At 27.9% G+C, this 25,435-nt stretch overlaps 1 protein-coding gene across 3 annotated transcripts; it reads right to left on the reverse strand.

Moving 5' to 3' along the window:
• Positions 1-835: 835 nt before the first annotated feature.
• On the reverse strand, positions 836-24,673 carry LOC100882773 (uncharacterized). 3 transcript variants are annotated; one of them, XM_076531770.1, is made up of 4 exons: positions 24,483-24,673; positions 15,618-15,752; positions 8,007-8,323; positions 836-5,892 (listed from the first exon to the last, which is right to left on the reverse strand). In XM_076531770.1, the coding sequence occupies exons 1-4, from the start codon at positions 24,558-24,560 to the stop codon at positions 5,619-5,621; spliced, it is 804 nt and encodes a 267-aa protein (XP_076387885.1). In that variant the 5' UTR covers positions 24,561-24,673; the 3' UTR covers positions 836-5,618. The 3 variants fall into 3 exon arrangements, with proteins under 3 accessions (XP_076387885.1, XP_012139996.1, XP_076387886.1); XM_012284606.2 differs by having other exon boundaries at positions 24,477-24,673; XM_076531771.1 differs by lacking the exon at positions 15,618-15,752.
• Between the last annotated feature and the right edge of the window lie 762 nt (positions 24,674-25,435).

Raw genomic sequence — 25,435 nt, forward strand, 5'->3', positions numbered from 1 at the left:
GTCAGCAAATCGCAAATGTACTACAATTTTCAAGAAAATTATTTCTACCCCGATAATTCTATGTTTGACTAGAAGATGTTGTCAGCAATAGTGTTTACAGGCACCGTGCGCGAAAATGTCAGTTTTTAAAAATATTTAAAAATGCGACTTTCAAGATGATTGTTTTTTAACAATCTTCTGAAATCCACAAGACAGTTTAAATATTTCTACGAAACAAATACGTGCTCTTTTAATTTATTTTCGTATGTCATCATAAATATACTATAATTATATCTGTATACCATAACACTAATGTCTGTATCTCTTCAATAAATAAATTTAAATCTTTTACAAAGAAAAAGTGGAGTATTATTTGTAAAACTGAATAATAATTTTATTATGTTCCACTATGGTTCTTCTCTTACAACCTTCTTTATAAGTACCTTTTGTCTTCTTAAATCCATAAATCTGTTTTTGCAAATATATTAAATTTACAACTAATTTTCTAATACTAAATTAACCCTTAATTATGACATTGAGCTATGAAATCACCATAGACAATTTAACTTTAATTTTAGTCCCTGACAATCTGAAAAGTATAGTATATACTTTTTCAAACTTCGGTATTTTCATAATTTTTTTCTTCAAACTATTATATCTTAAGGGTGTTCAACTACAATTTTAGCTCCTTACATTAAAATCGGAAAAAGTTTTTTACTTTTCTATGAAATCCATCACTCTTTCAATTTTTTCACTTTTAAAAATTTTTTTTAATATTCAACGTTTAAATTTATTGGAATCGACTGTAAAATATTACAAAAACAACTCCCAAAGATTATTTATAATTTTTTCCAAATTACCAGTGTGCCAAGTATGTTATTCTGATGAAGTACAATCGTTATGGGTGAATAATATGAAAATGTAATATCATTAATAAACATGGGTGTACAAAGTAACAGCAATAGTAAATTACTAATCATTTCGTGTTTTTAAATATGGGACAAATAAAGTACATAACTGCTTTTACTTCAATTCATTTTATATTTATAAATAAACATTTGTTTACTAGAAATTTTATGATATATTTAAACACAACTAATATATTTAAGTACATTTCACCTATTGCATTTACCACAATCAATAAAATGTGAAATTGTGAATATCTGAAAACTGGATTTAATGATTTAGGTGTAACAGTTCTGTTACAGAAATAAGTAATAAAATTTGATCTAAGAAATTTTTTCCTTGTCGCAGAAACATTTTTACAGATTAGCAGTATACAACTCTCTTCTTTTTGAAAATAGATTTTGTTCTCCGATTTGCCAAAATGCAAACGGTATTCGTTATAAACACGAGAGAGATAAAAATTCGTCAGTTAATAACGTCACTAATTTAAAATTTGTATAAAATTGAATTGAAATGTTTTCAAACGATTAATTTCACATTTTTTGCTTTTTGAAATAATATTGAACATTAAATACCCAACGTGAATTTTTTAAATAAGTTATTCCTTATTTATTAAGTACTATACATATTCTTAGTAGCAATTTCGAAACAATGTATTCCAATCGTAAATCTTTTTACAAAATCATATAGTTTCTACAACTTAAATTAAATACTTATATATTTAGACTTTATAAATATTAAATTTGTAATTAGTCGTTATTTTAGGTCAGTTTGTTAATCTAGTAACATGTATATGTTTGTTAACGATACAAAAATTCTTGTATTTGATAATTAAAGTTTGGAACTGACTATAACACTAGTTGATGAATTCTTTCTTCTTGTAAACAGAGTAATTTAAATCGTTAGTGAGATATTAATCATCCGCAAGTTGTTATTATTTTATTTTTATTATTATGTTGCTCTCTTATTAGCAATACAATCAATACAATAATAATAGCGCAATCAAAAGAATTTCATGTCTTCGAAAACAAAAGAAATATGAAGTATAAATGATTTCGCCTAAATTCCTTTTATGACATAATTGTTTTAATTTCAGAGTAATAAAAATCATTATGTATTGTGTTTTGTGGGAGAAGTTTATATCGAAAACACTGTAGAGATGTTACTAGTGTATTCATAATTCGTTTCAATTTAAAATTAAAATATTTCTGTCATGCTACCTTACCTGTCGTATTTGTTGTAAAGTCACATAACCTATATAGAAACTTTATATTTTTAATCAGAACTTTCAAAAGCGCAACGAATGTTTCAGAATATAAAATTGGAGTTTTTGCATGATCGGTAATAATTCGAATGTATTTAAAGAAATATAGATATGTATTTTAATTTGTATTAAATGTAGGATAAAAATAAAATATGTAGATTAGCAACTATATTAAAATAAAATAAACTGTGTTCTTCGTTTTGTGGAACAAGAGGTACTAACAATCGAGTATCGTGTAACAAGTAAGTAATACAATTAGCAATCTTATATAACATAGAAGTAAAAAATGATATAGATATTTTAATAAAAAATTAAACTGTAAATCAGAACTGAAAATCTTCGTAAGCAAAAATTATGTAAACAATAATTATCACAGCTTTCTAAAGGTTTTTACGTTCATAGAACAGATAGAGTAAAATACTCAAATAAATTTCAATATTTCTAAATTAACTAATGTGGCATTTACACTAGACAATTATTGGTTGACCAATCGAAATAATCATCCTCACATCACCAAAATAGTTATATTTAAAGTATGTAATTTGCAGGATATGTCAAATAACCAAAAACAATTGAATATACCTTAAGGGGTTGCAATTATTAAAAAAATATTCCTGTAAAAATTGTATGGTACGAAAGAGAGCATTATGTTGTATAAATAATTTTTCTGTAAGTAAAGTAAGTGGTGGTAAAGATTCCATGGTCAAATCAGTTTTTTTAAATGGGACTTTGCATTTTTTTATTCGTAATATGAAAGAGTTTCCTGAGACAAATGCAACGACTTATTACTTGATATTGTTGCATACAAAGGAACTATAAATTACATTTGCAAATGATGATTGCAAATCGCTGGCGAACGTAATTGCGATGACTTGTCGAGTCTATTGACACCATTCATACTATGCATAAACAGTGTTTAGCTTTCTTGTCTCTTTTTTTGTCCCTTAAACTTCTACCTTTCCTAGTTTCTAATTTTATTTTAAGAGTCAGTTTCAAACGAGCCTTAAGTGAGTCCAACACTTGACACTGCAATTTGGAAGTTACCATTATTATTAATAGTTGCATTCAGAATATTTATTTATTCTGTTTTCTAAAAATGTTTTTAACTGCCAAGGCCAAGGTAAAACTCGTCCTTCTACGCGGTAATGTATACTTATCGCACACTGAAGTTAGCGAAGGACTTCGATAAAAGCACCCCAATGAAACTGAATCTTAGAATAAGGTGTGGGACTAAGAAAAGTATGAGTTTAAGGGGCGAAACGGGAGACAAGGAGCGTAATTACTGTTTATGCACAGCGTGGATGGTGTCAATCGGTACAACAAGCGACACGGCCATACATATGTATGCTAGTGATTTGCGTCCACCTAACTACAGATATTTATAAGTGTCTCGACATGCAATGATGTGTTCTAATAGGTCGTTGAATTTATCTCAGAAAACGATACCATGTTATGAATAGAAATACAAGATCGCATTTAAAAAAACTAACTTCACCTTGAATCTCTATTGAACACCTTAAACTTGAAATATCCACCACTACTTTATCTACGGGACAACTATTTATATGATAAAATGGCTGTCTTGATATCATACAATTATGGTGAGGATATTTTCTTAATATCCAACTTCTTAGAGATATTTAACCATTCCCATTTAATTGACACCCTTTTGTACATTACGTATAAGTATGTATAATTACATATTAAATCGTACTTTTTGAAAAAAAGAATATTATTATTTCACTTATTGATATACTCATTTTGTAATTTTTCTGTCGAGTTTAAAACTCGGAGATTTCACTCATTTTATTTGTACTTATTTTATTTGTATTTTAATTTGAATGTTCTTTTTTATTTTCTTATCAACTGTGATATTACAAGGTTTACATGATCAACTGCAGTTGATATTGTAAAATCATTAAAGCAACAGCTGTCTAATGTAAATGCCCTGTAATTAATTTTTCCGTGTACTACGTGTAAAATAACTGTATCCGTTCAAAACCAACAGATTACGTTGTAGTTTATAAACCACATCCGTAGGAAAACCGGGGTTAGTTGCAATTACGATGAAAAGTTTACTGTTTAAAATAGAATTTTGGAAATGAAGTGTCTGAGTTGGCTTGACGATATACACCCATGTACAGAACTTGTTTCTATTTTGTTTATGCAATACCATGTCGTTAAAGTTCTTGTGGTTTTTTATACAAATAGCAAGTTTTTGCATTTCTTTTTTACATAAATCTTTCCTTCCCGGCAATCCGGTAAATGTAAACAAATTATAGTTACTACATTTGAATTAGTGCTTCTTCAACTGCATGTGTGTTGGAATAATACAAGCATACACTATCCTAATTTGAACTTATAATTTATTCCTAATGTCAATCAAGATCATCTGTTGCACAAGAAGAACGTAATCTTAATTCAATATATTAATTAATTGTTTGATTAATAATCAATGAATTAATTTAAATTATACGAACCTATGAAAAACATGTAGAGGTATTATACTTCTCCCACTGCTTAAAACAGTAATTAATACCGTTATGGATAACAGTTGATAACAAGTTATTAATAATACTTTATAATATAATTAATTTAAAATCGCAGAATAAAAATGTATCCACGCAGATTTATCACGAAGTATAAATAAAATAAAGATTCTCAATTCATTACTGGTTATTTAAGAGTAATGCAAGCTTCTGAATTAACATATCTTGTTTTTCAAAAGAATTTTCGTTTAATTGAAACAAGAGCTATCAGAAGAAGAAAGATGGTATCTTGAACATGGAATTTAACTGGCATGAAATACAGAATATAATAACTAACCCCGGTTTCCAATACTTAAAAGGTTACGTAATTTCAGTAAAATTAAGGTGTTCGTGTACGTATCCTCTTGAGAGAAAAATCACACGAGAAAGCATTTCTCATTGAGAATTATTTGGAGCTGGATGATACAATAAAACGTCGATACTTTCCTGTTAAATACATTTCCGGGTAAGAACTCCTTTTGCTCACGAATATTACTCGCAAAAACACAGATGAGCTACAAGGAAAGATCGTATGATCGAGTTTCTGTAGTAATTTTTAACGTGATTCTTACAAGAATTGCTCTCGATATCTTCTCGTGCAAGTTTCACTCTAAGAGGATAGATACCTTTGTGTGATATGGTACATTAAGTATTGTTAAGTACTAAGAGTATGGATTTGTCAAATAATTAGATTATAAATGTACAGTGAAAGTACTATTAAATTTCAAACTATTTATCTATGTTTTTCGTTATAAGTACATGTTTTATTTCAAATGTTAGTAACATACTTTTGGAGCAAAGTTTCTTTAAAGATCGATTTTATATCATTCTCGTATTTTTATATTTAATCTTTCCGAATGAAAATAAAGGAGCAGAATTAAGCAAACGAATTTTCATGAATAAATAATACAAAGTTAGAGGAAGTTAAAGGGGTGAAACAACTAATTATTTTTGTTAGTGTTAAGTGTAACATCCAAAGGTTCGTCAACATTTTGCGAAGGACTGAATTCTTGTTGTTGAGGCAACTGACAGAATAAAGTAGAGATTGGTGTGTGTCGAGATGTCCCTTTTACTGTAAGATCCATCTCAGCTTCTTGAGGCCTGTCTCTTATAGGTAGGGTCGTGTCTCTTTCTACTGGACTACCACATATCCTCGGAGGGGAACCACAACCACATTTCATTCTATCTGGGGACTTCTCACAGGACAACGAATATCTGAAACATAATATTAATTCTTTATGTTTCAATGCCGATTATTTTTTCATAACTTTATTTTGTATACAAGGCGAAAATTTCTAATAATTTGTAAATCGTTCACTGCAGAAATCAATTTTTTAAACTAAAATTGCATGATTTCCGAGAACACATACAGTATTGTAATTACTTTTCAATTGAGATCTTCAGTTTTTTGAGAATATTAATTTCTAAATTTAGATGAAGTATGAAATGATAAAGGTGTGTCGGAGAAGATGGGGACTAAAATTAATAATTATTCAGGTATTGTCAAAATGGGTTTCAGTTTAAGCTACAACTGTTGGTTATTACATCAATATGCTTTTTTAATCTGATTTTGATTGAACAATAAACTTTTAAGCATTTCTTTAATTATTTATACATGTATGTATAAATACATAATATACTCCCATATCTTCGATAGGTGATATGAGTAATATTACTGAAAACGAAGAATACACACAATACCACTCTGATACCCGTACTCCGTGGTACCGAGTATCGATATGTGAATTATGGACAATTGATGCTAAAATAAAAGTACAGTTTACTTCGTTTTCTACAATTTTACTATGCTTACGTTTTTGTGGATCGAAAAATCCATATTCTTTTAACATTTTAGTGAATATTTTCACTGAACTGTTACATTTTTATTACACGCAGCATAAACATTCATATCGTATTTCCAGTATTACAAAACATCTAAAATGTATATTAATTTTATTATTAGAAATAACCTCCATCATTTTCTACACGTTTAATCCATTAAAGTTCAAAGAGAAACTTGATCAATTAGCAACACAAACAGTAACCTTTAAGAAGAGTCTACTATATCATCATAAAATAAAAAGAGTTCAATAGAAGTTAATATATTTCATTTTAACATCGTGTATATTTTAATAAACATATCTGAAAAATTGAATTATAATATTTTCTATTGTTCTAACAAAAAAAGATTTCAAAGTACAGCAGGAATACATACAGTAGCGATCGCAGTAGGCTTCTCTAGAGAAAATTTACAGCTTTAGTAGACAAACGCTGTAAACGTTTATACACATGGTGGGGTCCCCTTTCCCTACAGCGCCATTTTCCTAGGGAAGCCTACCGTGCTCGGCACTGTACACCGCTGAATTACCACGTCCTGAAATACCTTTAAAAAAATTAAATTACTCTATCAGACTATACAAATATAATCTGATTAATTAATAATTTAACTTAGTGAGGTGAAGTGGGGTAAGTTCGTTAACGGGGCAAGTGGCTATACAGGCTATTTTTATTACAATATGAGCGAAATTTCTCCATTTAGTATGTTTGCTTCCTTGTTTTGTTTCCCCTATGTCCCCCCTACATCCACTATATCCCCTTTTATATTTCAGCTAAGAGTACTTGTTTGCAGTATACAGTACTTGCATAATGCAGTAAAAAGCATTTTATAGCAGATTTGTTAATAATTCTGCTCTTGCCCTATTGCACATGAAATAAAGTTTCAAAGTATTTAACTTCAAGTTACGCTCTTACCCCATTTTCAGGGAAAGTGCAGAGTAGTTGACATTTTAAACAATTTTCTATCAAAATCAAAATGTACAAGGAAAATTAAGGTCCTACTTAATATTAATTAAATCGTAGTAATTGTGCAAAGCGTTCGATATCGACAGCGTTAAGTATTTACATAGCAGACTGAAAATACTTGCGTTTAAATACCAATTTCACAAAAACCAGTCTGCATTTACCCCACTTCACCTTAATCTATTTTTAATTACCGCAAGTTACGATAACTTAGGTTCACCTGTTTTTGGCTCACATCTGGGAAATGATCATTTTTTATCTCGCTACTCTGTAAATTATAAATTACCTAATCGGTATTTTTTAACAGCTGTTGCTTACATTTAACAGTTGACGATTATTGTTTACATTTAATAATTCACGACTTTTATTTGCATTTATCTACAGAACAAAGTCGAAAGTCATTTTCTATCTTCAGAACAAAGGTACGCTAATCTAACCATAGTTACCCCAACTTATGGCACTTATTCCATTTGAACGTGTAAAGTTGAAGAGAATGAAAAGTAGAGAAATGTAATAATATATATTTTTACCCGTGAGGAGGTGGTAGAATCCGATAATCTCTGCAAACGGATAGAGCCGAAGTGTCAGATATTTTATTAGCACTGATCGATGCTAAGGGTGATCCGTTCGTGGTAGCAGAGGTTGATGGTGGAGGTGGTGGAGGAGGTGGTGGTGGTGGTGGTACCGGTGATGCAGCATCAGGGCGTTCTAAAGCGGTTGTAGGTGGCGGCCGTAAAAGAAGAGGTGCCGCACTTCCTAATCCTAAACATCGCATTCTCCATGCGTCTTGTAACAGCTGTAGCCGAGCCTGCTTCCGCCATTTTGCTCGCCGATTTTGAAACCAAACCTGGAACACGAGCAACCGATATTACATTATAAAATTCTTTAGTTAAAGAATTAAAATTCTTTAATTTAGAAAACTTCATTCTGGGACACCAATTTTGTTAACTTTATTTGCATAATCAAATATTGTTTGATATATACAGACGAAATACAATGCTTTTGAGTGTTGGAATTCATTAAGAGGAGTCTCAGTCTGATTCTACAATTATTGTTCGGGTACATAATTTAGGTAGAGAAAAATACGAGTAGTATTGCTTAAGCTACATATTTATTTATATTTATTAGTAGGAACCTCAAAGCCTGATTCTACAATGCTTATTGAGATACATAATTTAAGTACAGAAAAATGCAAGTAGTATGGGTCACATTAAATATTTATCCAGCTACCAGCAGGCGGTCGGTCAGTTGTACTGAGAATGTCCCACAAATCAAATCATATTTTTACATGATTTCAAAGATCGACGAAGCGAAATTTGGTAAAAGAAAATACAATCGAGTGAGAAAAGAAATCGATCATTAGGTGTTGGGGATGGTCGACTCTAACACAAACAAGTATCGCATAATTGTAATTCAGAATCATGAGGCATTCACTATATTACCAGTTATACAAGAACACGTTAATATCGATAGTTTTACACGGACTGTTTCAAAAGTTGTACAGGACTCAACGCAGAGGGCTATATGCATAAGAGTGTTAATCACAGTTCGTAGGCAAGTATAATTTACTTTGAATTTCCGTTAGGTTGCGGCCAAATTTTGATTAAACTTTGCTTAATGAAATTCAATAAGTGTTAGCTAGCGACGGTACACATACTCAAAAATTGGAGTCATACTGGCGTCCTGGAAAAAGGTGGATGAGAAGAAGAGGACGTTTTCACGACAATGAATTTGCACTGCAACTGTGCGAATATTTATGGCGAAAAGTTTGCTATCGAAATAATATTCATCTAATGGCAATTTTAATGGATACGATCCGAACATAAAAGGTTTTACTAAATAACACAATTCACCTGGCTTATTGTAAGCTGTACTCCAAAACCAAACTATAAGAACATTACAACTTCTAAACTAATGCATTCCGACATTCGAAGTAGTTATATTTTGTCTGCATTTACTAAATACCATCGGATTACGTAAAAAAATTAAGAAGAATGATGTCTCAAGATGAAGTTTAGCGGGCTAAAAACTAATAGCTTGTAACATATTTTAAAAATAAATATAAGATATTGTGTGTTGAAGAGCAAAGTAATATTAACAGTTTCTTAAAGCAATTTGACAATTTGCGGCATATAATATTCCCCGTCAACGCCGAGGTCGGGAATTTGAAGCAATTTGCAGCGTATAATAAAATTTGAGGAATATAAGTACATGTTAATATGTAAATCAATATTACCAATACTATCAATCAATATTATCAGTGTTAATCAATATTAACATAACATACATATAGGATGTCCCAGTTTTTACAGAAAATAAAACGAAACGAAAATAAAAGTAGAAAAATGATATTAATATACGGTTATGAACGCTCTGTTGAAAAGTTATAACATAAGTATAATATAATTAAGAGCTACTCTCTTTTTATACGAATTTTGTGCGTATAATTTTGCTAATATGTTGTATAATTGAACAAATGAAAATTACTATCAAACTAATTGAGCTAATTTCAGCTAATTTTGAACTGTTTACACGCATAATAAATAATAATTTATTCAATTATTATTCAAATTATATTATTTATTCATTGAATTGTTATTTAATAATGATTTATAATTATTTTGCACCTTATTATAATTAATGACATGGTCAATTGCACATCAGTAGTCAAACACTAAACACACCGCACTAGCTTGGAATTTGAAACTAACTTTGAAGCATAACACGAGCTTTCAATAAAATTAATACAGGCTATCTAAATCCGAAGTTGCTAATTAAACTCTGCAAACATAAAGCGATCACAGACTTCTTATATTTAGCAATAGTAACAAAAATACAGCGTCAAAAATTTTATTCAAAAAACAGGTCAATATTTCGAAAGTTCAGACCCGAACGCTTATATCGAATCTTTATTGTATTATAAATGTTAATGTACGATTTCAACTAAGGTTTAATCTAATTAGTTTCTAGGTCATATATTATTAGTTTCTACGTTAAATATAATAGCTACTGTATGAGTCTATTAAAACTTGATCGGGTAAGGGTTGACATAAAAAGAACTTTCCTTGCTTACAAATGGAGTTTTTGAAATAGTCATGATAGCTTTTTCATACTCTATTCTTGTAAAGTTATAATTTATAACACCTTAAAACAATTTAATTTGTTTTCCAAAAAATCCTGATTTTTAAAACTCGTTGTTGTTTCATTAAATGAATAACACATTCTATATTACTGTTAAAATTATACGATAATATTCTAAACCTCATTATTCACGCAATGTTACAACGAAACTATTTTACGTATGAGAGCATATTTTATTTATTGCATGAGGTAATATAAGTAAGTGTCGTGTATTAATTTTAACGCATTTGAATATAACAATTTGTCTTGTATTATGAACATTTTTTTATAACACGTTACTAAAATCTGTTTCATTCAATTAAATTTCAAGCATATTTTTCTTTTGTACTCAATGCATTATAATTTCATATACCGATAACTTGCTACCTTTTACTATTCTGTTCAATGTGTATTAAATATCTACAAAAGGAATGCGCGTTGTATCGGACACAACGAGACATGTTACCATTGCAACGTTTCCTTTCCTGCTTTGAAGCTTTAAAAAATTTCATAGAAAGTAGTTTTCATGTGCACAAGAGATACTTTATAAGAATGCACAAAATATATTCGATATAAATATTAGTAAATATATTCTATATAGAATGTAAGTCTTGACAATATATGTAGTCTACACATAAAAACAGATGCTTCGTATAAACATATTTAAAATTATTTGCAGTAAATGGCGCCAGGGTTCCGCAAAATTATTGTCGATTCGTAAACATTTGTTGACCAAAATACAACATGTAATATTTTATACTGAATACAAAATATACAATAATGTTCTTTTTAAGTGAAATAATTAATTAAAATAATGTTAGATTTAAATAATACTAGAACCTAATGTTTTAGTAACGCTAAGAGACTAGATTCATATCAGACAAAAATTATAATTACGCTAACAGCAAGAATTTACAAAAATAAAAATTGATTTTAATAATCCTGTATGTGTATAAAGAGCGTCACAAAAATCAATTGCATAAGAACTCAGAAAAAAAGAATAACATATTTTCATATTTAACTACGTTTTTCAGAAAACTGAATTTATAAATTCTTCAGAATATTTAAATGAAAATGGCAGTGAAGAATACAATTTTTAAATTTAAATTAATTCGAAATAATTTCAAATGTAACTGAAATTATTTAATAATATTGATTAAGTTATTATTATCAATCAACATCTTTCATAATGTTATCATTTATTTCATTATTTACCATACTTTTACTATGAAAATATCAAAATGATCACGAAAAATAACAAAAATTCATTTGTTTATTGATAACTCAATTATTTTTTAGATCAATGAAAAAGCCATTGAAAGTATCATTCTCCTTGAAATTTTCTTACGAATATATTAGTAATTTTTCAAATTCAATTTTCTTAGGGATGAAGTCAAAAATCAGAAAATGTTATTCTTTTTTTCAAACTCAATTTTGCATATAAAATTACTACATGATTGTTTGTATCGCGTTTTTAGGACATTGTGTAAAAAAATAGTGTAAAATATGCAAAGATTTCATAAAATAAATATTTTAACTTTGAAAGGGTTAAAATATCGGAAAAAAATCAGTGAATATTTTTCTTGATATTTAATACTCCAGTGTATTTACGAGGTGTGACACGAAAGTAACGAGACTAGTCCAATAAATCATTGTACCTGCAGAATCAATTCTCTGTGACATTATCACCTTCAAAGTAGCCTCCTTCAGTATTCACACACTTCTGCATTCGGCGCTACCAATGCTGGTAACAATTCTGGAACGAGGTTTTTGGAAGTCCCTTCGGGAGATTCTCCGTTTCTGCCTGAACCTCTTTAACTGAGGTGAAATGGGTTCCCATTAAACAAAATTTAACTTTAGGAAATAAAAAAAAGTCGCATGGAGCCAAATCAGGTGAATAAGGAAGATGCCTCATCACAGTAATTTACTGGTCAGAAACTGCTTGGCAGACAGTGCCGTGTGAGCGGGTGCATTGTCCTGGTGCAACAGCCATCCATCGCTTCACAACTGTGGCCTTTTTTTTCCTAATTTTTTCACGAAGTCTTTTTAGTATTTCAATGTAATAGTTAATAATAAACAGTCTGATCACTAGGAAACCACTCAATCATTACGATTCCATTAATGTCGAATTTTGATGTTGAAGTGCGTGTTTTTCCGGGTTTTGGGGATCCTGGAGACTTCCACTCCATTGACTGGCGCTTACTTTCTGGGTCATAAGTAAAAATCCATGTCTCATTACATGTTACAAAAGAGTTCAACAACCTTTACGAAAAACTTGATATTTATTCGCTGTTCGGTTTTTACGTTAGACATTTTTTTGGCAGAATGCAGTTGCACGTGTTCACTAAATAACGCAATACTTCCAAATGGTATAACCGATTCAATCCAAATTGGTAACATGGATAGAGGAGGTATGTGGAATGATGCCACGAAAACAATTGCTGCCAATTTCATTGTTTTTTCAAATTACAGACTTAGTTTCGTTACTTTTGTGTCACACCTCGTATAAATTCTTGTCTGAATTTTATTTATTTTAATAGAGAAATAAAAATAAAATTTGATTTTGAACCAATTTTACATTTAGGAATAAGTAATGCATCGTAATAAATTAAATTGTATTGACTGTTCATCGTATTATATTATTTTATTTCTTTCTTATACAATTATTCTGTCAAAAACGAGATAAATATATATAACAATGTTATAATTTAGTGTATAAGCTGTCTTAAGTTTTTGTTTTTGAGCAAATAAATTCTCATAAATACATTTTCTATCCTTACAAGGCATAGTTTATTAAAGTTTATTTGACGATACAAAAATTCTTGAATTGTGGTTTTGGTGATATGTAAGTACTTGTTTATAATAAGATTGAAAACTACTCATCTAGTGGGTACTTTATTTAATACTTAACACTTAAAAATTAAGAATTAGTCTCAAATGAAAGAATGTATTTAAATATTTCGGGAAAAAATTGTTTTTGTTTTAAATTTCGATCAATTGGTAACAAGTTTAGATTTAAATGGCAGACGAAAACTGAAAGGTTATTGCAAATAATGAAATGACTACTCCAGAATTAAACTAATTTCCACATAGAAATTATTAAACAATCGATAAATCATATTTCGTATTCTTTCCCTACGCTTCCTGTGAACTACAAGAAACATAAACTGTATACAACCATATTTTAATTTATTAACACAATCAATTCTGCGCAAAAATTGTGACAATCCTATAATACGGTATTCTGGAAACACTATTTTAATATAATACAGCATAAAATTTGTGCCCAGTTTCCTACATCAGTATTCTTACAAAACAGTTTCCAATACAACTTTACATAAACTTGGACAATCCTCCTATATCACAAACGAAAACGGAACGAATTAACCGTGTTACAAGAGAATTCACTACAATAATTCACAAAAATATATTGCAGTTAATGGACATCATTTTAAACACTTATTCAAGCAAATTTTCTTCGCCATTTTCTGCATCACAGTTATTTTGTTATTTACGCTTTCTTCCGTTAATTTCTGACTTTTTCATACTTAAAGTCTTGTGGTTATTAATAAAATTTTATTGAATAATATGACACAATGCCATAATTAAATGATATGTACACAAGTATTTGATTGGTTAAAACAGAACGTTTCATGCAAAAGGAATTATTTAGTTTACAACGCATGAGAGAGGCTGCTGAGAGTACGCACCTAAGAGATTTAAGCTCGTACTAACTTCGTTTTATTTGATACCGATAAAATAAGACAAGCACATTACAGTACGATGTTTTACGAACATTTTAAGTCGGCTTTTAAATAATTATTGTTACAGGTTATTGTACAACACGATTTCTTAACATAACATGCAAATACGTCTAACAATTAGACGGATAATCGTGTAAAATATGCATAGAGTTAGCTAAGAATACACAACCACCATCTTTTCTTTTTTTCCAATAGTCAGTATTTTCTATTATTGTTATTTAATTTTTAATTATTATTAATAAATGTAATTATTAATTTACATTAATATTTGACAGTGAAAACAAAAATTATTGCTATGAATTACGTTATAATTAACAAAGTTATTAATGTCGTTTCAGTTTTTATTATTATCATCATTGTTACCATTATTAATATTATTATTAGATACATTTTTAAAGGTATATAATGAACATTGTATTGTTTTTTACATATTAAATTTTTTTATTAATATAGGTTTCAGTGAAAACAGCAAAATTATATACATATTACATAACATAGCTAATTCGTTTAAACAATAATAACCCTGTTGAAAAAATTAAGAGAGAAATTTATAAGACAAAGAAGGTATGTGCACACTTTTGGATGATGTATGACTGCGCACTCTAATTCATCTGCAATAGTTATCAAAAATGTTGATAGATATCGGTGGCAATCAGTTGCGGCATTGTATTTTTTACCACTAAACAGCTAATTAACTGTGTCTGTTACCTATATTACTCAAAAGTATTACAACTTACATTCAAACTGTAAAAACTTATAAAAGTAGCGTTAAAAATTATATTCAAAGAAGTAAAAAAAATTATTCATCTATAACTTTGCAAAAAGATGACAGAAGATATTGGAATTTTGACAGCGTGACTGCTACTAACCAAACTTTGTCTAATAATGTCTCGAGCTGACTCAGTACTGTTAATTTTCTAATATTTTTAGTGACGATATTAATTTCTAACAATATACCATTGAATTTACACAGTTTTTTCTTGGTATCGTTAATGTCTACTCTTAGCAACCTCTTCACTACTTTGTAATCTATAATATCATTCTTTTTTAATGTTTCTCACAATAAAGTGGCACTAATTTCATGCAAACAAAAACATATATCAATAATAGAAAAAGGAGCAAATAAGGGTAAAGTATCGCAAGAATATTATTCAGAAATACTAAATGAATACAAAAAGTATAATTTCCTTTTTAATGTAGCTCAACAACAAAAAGAAAGAGGAATAAGAAATAAGCTTAACAATATTATGTATTAACCTGAACACGAGCTTCTGAAAGTGAAATTCTAAGAGCAACTTCTTCTCTCAGGAAAACATCTGGATAATGCGTCTTCTGGAAGAGGGACTCCAATTCTTGAAGCTGCTGTGGAGTGAAAGTTGTCCGATTGCGTCTCTGCTCAGATATAATTAATAATAATTAATACTTGTTCGTGTATATACATACAATGTAACTTATATTATTTTAAAGGGTATTCAATATTTACTTTACATGCTTTCAATATATGTACATTTTGTGTATAGTAAGCAAAAGAGAAGCAAAAATAATTTGATTTATTGAATTACTTTAAATCATGCTAGTACATTATGGTATCAGTTACAAAGGTAATTAAAGATGTGTTATTAGATTGATGAGGAGTCCTTTCATTTATTTTGTATACATTGAGGAATTTGAACATTTGAAAATTTGGAAAGGGAAATTGGAAGTTTTGGAATTTTGAACATGGGGATCAGGAAACTTGAGAAGTTAAGAATTATGGATTTTGGAAATTTAGAGATTTAGGAATTGAGGAATTTGGTGATATGACAATTTTGGAATTTAAGAATTTGGAAATTCAAAGATTTAAAAACTTATATATTTGAGAGTTTGATAATTTTATCAAATTTATAAATCAACAAAATTTAGAAATATAAATAGTACTGAATTTTCCAATTTACAAATTTCAGACGTAGATATTGAAACATGAACATTTGTATATTTTCAATTTTTAAATCTATAAAATTCAAAATTTTTTAATTCTTTTATTTTTCATTAACTGCTTATGACATTACCGCAATTGTGTTACTATTATTGAAGTAAAAGAATAAACAAAAAGAGTCATTATTTTTATGTACATAAACATCAAAATTACTTTTTGGTTAACATATGGTTCGAAATTTTTTAAAAATAATTTTTAAATAACATTGCAACTTTTATTATTTATCAATACATGTATATATTTCTATCTTTTTCTAAAACAGCGATTCTCAAATCCAAGCAATATTTTAAACGTTAAACTTATATGTATACATAATGTTTTCAAAGTGTTCCGAAACAACAATGCAAAACATAAATCGAGAATTTAGAATCATCTAAAATCACTCTTCTAAAATCATTAGATCTAAATCTCGTAGGTATTTTATAGAAGTGATTAAATAGTAATATAAGATTATTGAACATGCATAAAATTAGATTGTAATATTCGGAAAATTGTTATCTAACATAGAAAAGTAAAGAAACAACGGATAAATATAGAAAGAGCAGAAAATGTAATTAACAAAAGAATGAAGATTCACTTCTTATAAATATTTAGCAAAAATTATTTCTAGCATTTCTAGACATTTTCAGTACAAAAAATACTCAATGTGGAATTGAAAATTACTACTTTGTTTAAAAATGTTTTTTTAAGTGACCGAATATGTTTATGAACGGAAATTTAAATATTATCTAACCTTGATTCATAAAGTATGTGTGTTTAATAAATGAAACATATGTTTTTGTAATGTACAATGATAATTTTAATACATTAAAAAATAGTCAACATATTAACATTCTTACAAAATATATCATATATGACAGTAATGCTTCTTTTGTATATTGTGTTTGACCTAATTCGTGCATTTAAGACGAATTAACAATTTCAAATAAAAAGGAGAACATAACATTTATTAATACATTAGCGTTTATTTTAAAGTAATTAATTTATGAATTATAGCACTTATTCTCCGAGTAATAAGGCGAACAACATTTGTTCAGATTATCATTTATAAAAATGTATATTATTTGTATAGGTTGTATACAGTATTGAAATAGAACATGACATTTTTCATCGGTTAATTTTACAATTAAATTAAAATAATAATCAAATGTAAATAAATATCGGCAGATTCATTGGTACGTATTTTATTTCTACAGAGCATAATATCAGTAAACATCATTGAACACATTGAACGGTATTATATTGGCAATTTAAATAATTTTATATTCTAATAATTGTATAGGTTGATGAATGTGTAAATCCGAGTATATTCGTTACTGATTAATAATGTGCTAATTGAAGACAATTTATAATGAAAAGGAATAACTCAAATTATATTTAGAACACAAACATAAATTTATTTATTTATAATTAGTAATTCAGTAGTTTCGTGATTATTAATTCACTAATTCCTAGTTTATAAATTGGTGGACGGTGAATTTAACACTAAGTTTACGGAACCCGTAAAAATGACGGATCTCATATCTGTTATTTCAAGTTACAGAATTTGTTAAGCTTTCGTCAAAATGTATGTTAACCTTCATTAAAATAAAAATTCATTGTAAAAGCTAGTTTACGTATTATTCATTATTTAATTATTCTTATAATTTTGTTTCATTGCAAATATAAGTGATTAAACATTTGTAAATCTAGGACGATGGCGAAACTATATATACCTTATAATAATATCTTATAATAATATTTGCAATATATTGCACAATATTATGCATAGTAATGGCATTTCACAAGATGTCCAAATATTAGTATCTATCACTATGCTTATATTCGCCTAATAATTTTCATTTCAGTATACAAGAACATAAAACATTTTTTTGTACTTCAAAGTTAAAATTATATATTCACTCATTTTTTTACAGGAAGCTCTAAACTTAACGTTTTTTATTTTGTTATTGCGCTAAATCTATATCGTACTCTCAATATTACATCATATTGTATTTAATCTAATAAAAAATTTAGATGTAAAATTCAAATACATGAATAGCATTTTATTGGTTTTGTGTTAGTAACATAAAATTGATTTAAAAACATGTAGCTTCAAAATTTAAAATTGTTTATCTAGTTGTTAAAGTATGTGACAAATATTTAAGAACACGAAGAAATTGAAGATTTTATACTGTATTTAGTAATAGATAATTTCCATATACTTACACATGCCACGTATACATATGTATACATAAGAGCATGCATTATACACCGCCTTCCATAACTTTCCATCTTTTTAATTTATTAATTTGATTTATAACATTAATTTATAACTAACTTCTTTTTAACTTTAATTTATTAAATTAAGTTATGACTAATTTCTCATTCACTTTAATTTACGAAATTTATTTAATTAAGAAATTTGAATAACAAAGTATATCGATTATTAGCGCACAGTATAATAAGTACAATGTAATGTAAAAAAGATGTGTAATAATTAAATTTTATATAATTTATATAACACTTTGACCTATTTCCACGTTAATTTACTTGAGATTGCAAGTGAAATTGATTGAAGTATTAATAAGATTAATGTAGCCATAATCAATAAAATAATGCTTCAAAGACAAGAAGTAATTATTACACGATAATTATTGCATTACTAATTGTTACATATAAGTGAGAATCCACATATGTATATAATATTATGTACAGAAAACACATGTAGGTAAAACAAAATTAAGTTTTCTTACATCAGTTACCTTAGTTTCAAACATAGTATTCAAACATAGATACTATTCTTTTCATCAAAAATTAAAAAAACATGCTTCTTCGAAAAATTACGTACGCGCATATGTAATGAACCTCAAATCCAGAAACACTACAAAATTAATAATTTGAAGAAAAATATTGATGTAAATAATAATATGAAATTAGACAAATTAAATTACATAATTTCATTATTTTTAGAGCTTCATTATCTCAATAAAATATTTATATAAACTAATATAAAAGTATCGATTTAATACTTTTTATTTCGTTGCACATCAATTTGAAGAAAGAGATTTTGGGAAAAACTTGTTTAAAATTTGTAATTATGAATTTTATTAGAAATTAGTAACTGCATAACTTCATTTTTGAGGTTCTAAATTGTCGATTTAAGTTAAAAAAGTTATTGGTTGAAATGTAAACATTTTTATCTTGCTATACTACAATTGGTTAAGTTACTGGTTAAGTTTCTACTTGTACTTTCCTCTTTGTAGGGCGTGAATAAATATTGTTGCAAAATTTATCAGTTATTAACCTTTGAACAGTAAATAGCGTTATGATCGCATAATATGCATGCGGCGGATGCTGAATACAAGCTGACCAAGTAATAAACTTTCATTCGTACACATTTTTATTTTACTTAATATTTCACCGTTTTAAATTATGCTAGTGTGTAATAATTCTAATTTTATACAATGTGTACGAGACATATTTTTTTTTACTAATAGATAATTATTACATATAATGTAACAGTTCAACTGAATATAAGTCAAATGTAAAACATTTGAACTCGTCATTTAAGAGTGTAATGTTTGCATAAATACCTATTAAATATACCTACATATATGCATTAACATATAATCATTTTCTTGTAAATAATAAGTATTTTTTGTCATAAAACAAATCTATTGTCTCGTAATTATTATTTCTCCGTAATACTTGACGCCATTTTGTATGAAGAACAAGGGACAGCATATTCTTCATTTGACCTACACTTTTAATTTGTTAAATAAAAATAATTGATTATTGATTGATACATCTAACAGTATATATACTGGGTATTTTCAAAATGGTAGTATAACCAAAAATATAGAATACAATTTTCTCGCATGTCACTTCATTTTCGAGGAGACTGAGCTTGAACAGCTTCGAAGTATTTACAAAAAAAATTTTTTTGAAATGATAAATGCAGATTTTCATTATTCTGAAAATTAATGAATGCTATTAAAGTTCGTTATCAGGCATTCTTCATAACATTATTGATGTAGATATTAACGCGATGAATTTAGTCTATTATAAGATCACACGTAAGTAACAAACCTGATGAAGTAATATAAAGTAATAAACCTGTTTTAGCGATATTTATAACTATACCTGTTGATGTACAATATTTGTTTACTGTAGAATTAAAAAACAATTTGTTGGTTTTATTATTTTCTACACTGAGAATAATCTTTACTACAAATACTAAAAAAAAGTTTAAATTCAATTTTCTTGAAAATAGAGCCATCTACTAAAAAATTGTATTTCATGTTTTTCAATTATTTTTCCGCGTTGATTCATTCATTTTTCGTTTGCACCGCCATTTCGAAAACACCCTGCAAAATAACATAGTTGCTAGTATTTTTAGTCGATTTTCGAGAATTCATGCCAAGTGTAATTATTAACATAATTGTTATTACCAATCTTCTTATGTCATTTATCAACATTTGAAATCTGTTATTTAAAATTCATAGAGAAGGTGCGAAAATATTCGAATTTGGAAAAGTAATTTTGTTTAAAAAAATGCAATTTTTATGCTTCTAAAACGTTGGTCAGCGAACTAACTCTATTATACTTTACACCCCATTTTTTGTATATTTTATTACGCTTTTCATACTTCATTTTATTAAACATTTTATCACATATTTCATACGTCATTTTGTTGCATGTTTTATAAATTCAAGACTTGTAATAATTTGAAATCGAACAAGTTTATTCGCGCCACTTTTGCAACAACACGTGTTCACTTTGTCTCTGTATTGCATGTTAATAAATATCAAAATATTTAAAATTTAATTACTGATGTTATTAAATCAAGCTTTATTCTATCGAGTATGCAATATCGAAAATATGAATTCAAGTACTCTATTAATTCATATTTGTTTATATCGAATTATCTAACTTATGAAACAACACTCGTTACATGATCACGACAGGAAATTAACTCAAAGGTAATTACAGTAACACTGACAGAATATTCCATTTACGGAAATTTGGAATGTTTTAAAATCTCTACCTAAAATAATAAACTATTGACACTGAATTAACTCTATTTAATTGGATTAACTCTCAGACGATAAAATGAGATATCCAATAATTTAGTACTAGATTAAGAAAGTTAAATGATCATATCCCCACTTTAAATTACAGAAATTCTTAAGAAGCTTTTGACAAATTGTATATTGTCTTTTAGAGATAAATAATAATTACATAAACTAGTTTGTTAGTCCTCCATTTATTTATTTTTCTATTGAAAATATTTGAGATCTGTACACAAATCAAGTGTCAAATTTAATTGTACATCATTTTATCTTCATTTTCTAAATTCTAAACTATTGTATTTATTATTAGATTCTTTTCAAATATATAGAAATCTTTAGTTTAAATTATTTGAGCTAATTTATATTCTTGTATAGATTCCGTAGGTTTGGATCACAATGAACGCGGCATCCGCCGTTTGACGGTTAACCCTCTGCGGTTGTATTTACCTGAGGGATACTCTGCCAATCGAAATTATTTTGTGCTAAATTAATTACTCATTTCTAATCAAGGAATTAGTTACCTATTTTACGTTTAACACGATAGTTAAAAAGTCTCATTGAATGAGTTACTCATTTGGCAAAATAATAATAAGTCCGAGAAACTTCTACCTTTCTTTTTCTCAATGTTTTACTTGTAAAAATATGAAAAAATGGATTTAATCACTTTAGTCTCTAAATATCAACAATATCGTAAAAATCTTTTATGATAGTATAATGTTATCTTGTTGTCAAAACTGTAAATATACAAAATTAGAAAACTTTTAGAATTTGTGTACTTTCATGTAATGCAGGTCAACATTCACAAATTGTTATTATTTAATTTAATTACTGAAGTTATTAGAATTTAAAAAATTAGCAACTCATTGCAAAGGGTTAATATAATGAAATGTTGTTATAATATTGTATTATTATTTTAAAATATAAAATCTCGTCGTACTTGTTCCTTTTTGGTTAATTATGTATTATCAATATATTGTTATTATTCACAGTAGAAAAAAATAAATATTGTCTACTAGAAATTATTGAAACTATTTCCATGTTCAGTTTATTACAACACCCCTAAAAACTATTGCCTGATTTAACTTAATTTAATGTTGAAATAGTAAATTACTTGTAAGAATGGAGCTCATTTGTTCGAATACGCACACTATCATAAATTTTAATTGTATAACACAAATATCGCGCACTAAAACAAATAATATTATACCTACAATTCAATATGATTAATAAAACAATATTTACACCGATAGTTGCCATATTTACGTAAATTTCAAACAATATTATGATTTGTAACTGATATAACACAGTTGAGTTGTAACATGCAATGATTAGATATGATAGGTGATAAATCATAAAAATTATTATCATTAATATGACTTGGTATATGAATTGTTATGATTATTATGATTTTATATATAAATTATTTTAATTTTATTACTTTGATTTCATATATGAATTATTATTATGATTATTATGCTTTGATATATGAATTATTCCTATGATTTTTGTGATTTGACGCATACATTATTATTGTTTTATGATTTATAATGGTTTATGATACAGTTATTGTCAACCATACCGCAGTTGATACGATTCAATTTTTAAGCCGTGGTGTCTTTCGCACAGTACTCTCGTTATATTGCCACCTTCACATACTGAGTCCATGTAGAGACCGCCCCATCAAAGAACAAGCTTTCTAATCAACACCATAAATTAGGAATTAAAAGAATTTCTCAACGCACACAACCTCATTTATGGCAATATAACAAAACTTTACTGTATGTATTTATCTCGATTTTTAAAATTGTTATTTATTTCAGAAAATAATGAAGTTCGACTCATCTTATTGTAGTGATCCAATGTGTTTATATCAACACTTATATTATCGTCTTTGTATGATTATGAATCTTTTTCAAATTTTTGGAGTAAATATTTAAATTTTGTTTATGAAGAGGAAGAAGAATAGAATACTTATTCAAACTATTTATAGTCTAACAATATTTATTTAGTATCAAGTTGCACGCAAGTTAATAGATTCGCATTAAAAATTAAATTTGTAACGATGAAATTTAAATTTTTTATACAAATTCAATTACAAATCAAAATATGATCGCTACAGAAAGAAATAAAAGAAATACTTGCATTCAAATTTGAAAGACTACTAGGCTCCAGAAATATGCGATAGCATGCAAAAAAATATGATCGTTACTTTATAATAATAATAATTAGGAAATTATATAATAATTGCGAGCACGATAGGTATCCTTGAAATTATTCATTCCAAATAAAAATTTACATTAATAATTATAGAAGTAAGGAACTACTTATGATTCAATAATACTTATAGCATTTGTATGCACGCATTGTATACGTTATAAATAAAAGATGTATAATAATACAATAAACTAATAATACTAAATAATTTGTTTTCACACAAAAATTAATTCAAATTAATTAATTTTTTAATTCACTCCGAAATTAGATTTGCTATTTTAGCAAAGCTGTCCAACAGTGAGATATCGGTAACGAAATTCTCAACCATTCTCTTAAACTTGTCTTATAATGAATAATTATAATTTTTTATCGAGTACAAATTATTTAACATTTTAAACAATAATTTTTAAAAAACTTTAAGAAGTAAATTCACCATTACATATTATTCCAATTTAGTAACTGTAGAAATAAAAATCGTTCACCACACTGACAATTTAAATTTAATGTAAATTTTATATAATTAATCGAATGAAAAATTATTTAATTATTAGGAAATTATAGATTACAATTACTTCTTCTTGAATTCTATCATTATTCCAAACGTATCAATCAAAGCAAAAAAAAAGTATTTCAATCAGAACAAAACACACTGCAAAATAATTTCAAAAGAGCAAAAAACAGTTTGTAAGAAGAAAGAACATAACCCATTTCCACAAAAAAATATGCAAGAGTATTCAAATTTCTAACAATTCACAACACATAAATTTCTATCGATTTACACCATATATAATCATTATATATTTCGAAATGTATGAACATGAATCGGCAAAAATATGAAAAAAGAACGGAAACAGAAGCAAAATAGAAACGTACACTGACCTGACGACGTCTTCCAAACATGTACTCGGTGAGCAGATCTGCCTGGGGGCCCAGAGGCGACAGATACGGCCCTGCCATCACTTCGAAATCGGTTGTTCGGCTGAAATTACCAGGACCAGATGTTGTGATTATTTCGCTTATCCCTGGAATTCTCACTGCAAGAGAGTCGCTTTATCGTACTCGATAGACGACACCGAGGAAACTGAAGTCTCCTTCGGAGAATTCACCCCCGATCAAGCTCCGTGTTACATGACGGAACGGGGGTTGGTTTATTTCAGGGGATTGGTCCAACCCATTCGGGGGCGGCGCCACTTCCATGGAGATATGTACACACCCCTCTTGTGGAAAATTCACTAAATCGTACCGCGCAGAACTTTTTCTCGAGAGAAAGACAATACTTGATTTTTAATTTTTTAAGATTTCCCCTCGTTATTCGGGATGTGTGTTCCCGAATTTTTCATTTCATTTATTTCTTTATTTCCTAGCATTTCGCTTTTACGGATTACTTGTAATCACGTTGTTTATTTATCTGCAACTTTTTAGGGTACATACCGAAAGAATTAATCCCTTGCATTATTCAATTGTGCGTTAGGTAGAAGTAATCGTTCGCTAATATAATATTAAAATGTACGAGGAAAGTCGAAATGTTATGTCTTTGTATTCAGAAATGATTGACTTTGCAAATTGTAGTTGGGCTTGAACTTCAAATTGAAGGGTATTTAATTTCGAGTAAGATTTGAACTGTGAATGCGTCACTGGTAGAAACTTTTCGAAATATGGCAAGGAGTTAACTAAACGTAAAATAATTAACTACAAATTAAATACAAATGCTATGCAAACAATTCTTTTCATAATCTTATCTTTAAGAACAAAAGCAATTTAACCTATTTTGAATAATTGAATATTCTTACTAAATTCAAACAATCTGGGCTATTTTTAACAATTTAATATTT

This window comes from Megachile rotundata, chromosome 5 (genome assembly GCF_050947335.1).
Source record: "Megachile rotundata isolate GNS110a chromosome 5, iyMegRotu1, whole genome shotgun sequence".
NCBI lineage: Eukaryota > Metazoa > Arthropoda > Insecta > Hymenoptera > Megachilidae > Megachile > Megachile rotundata.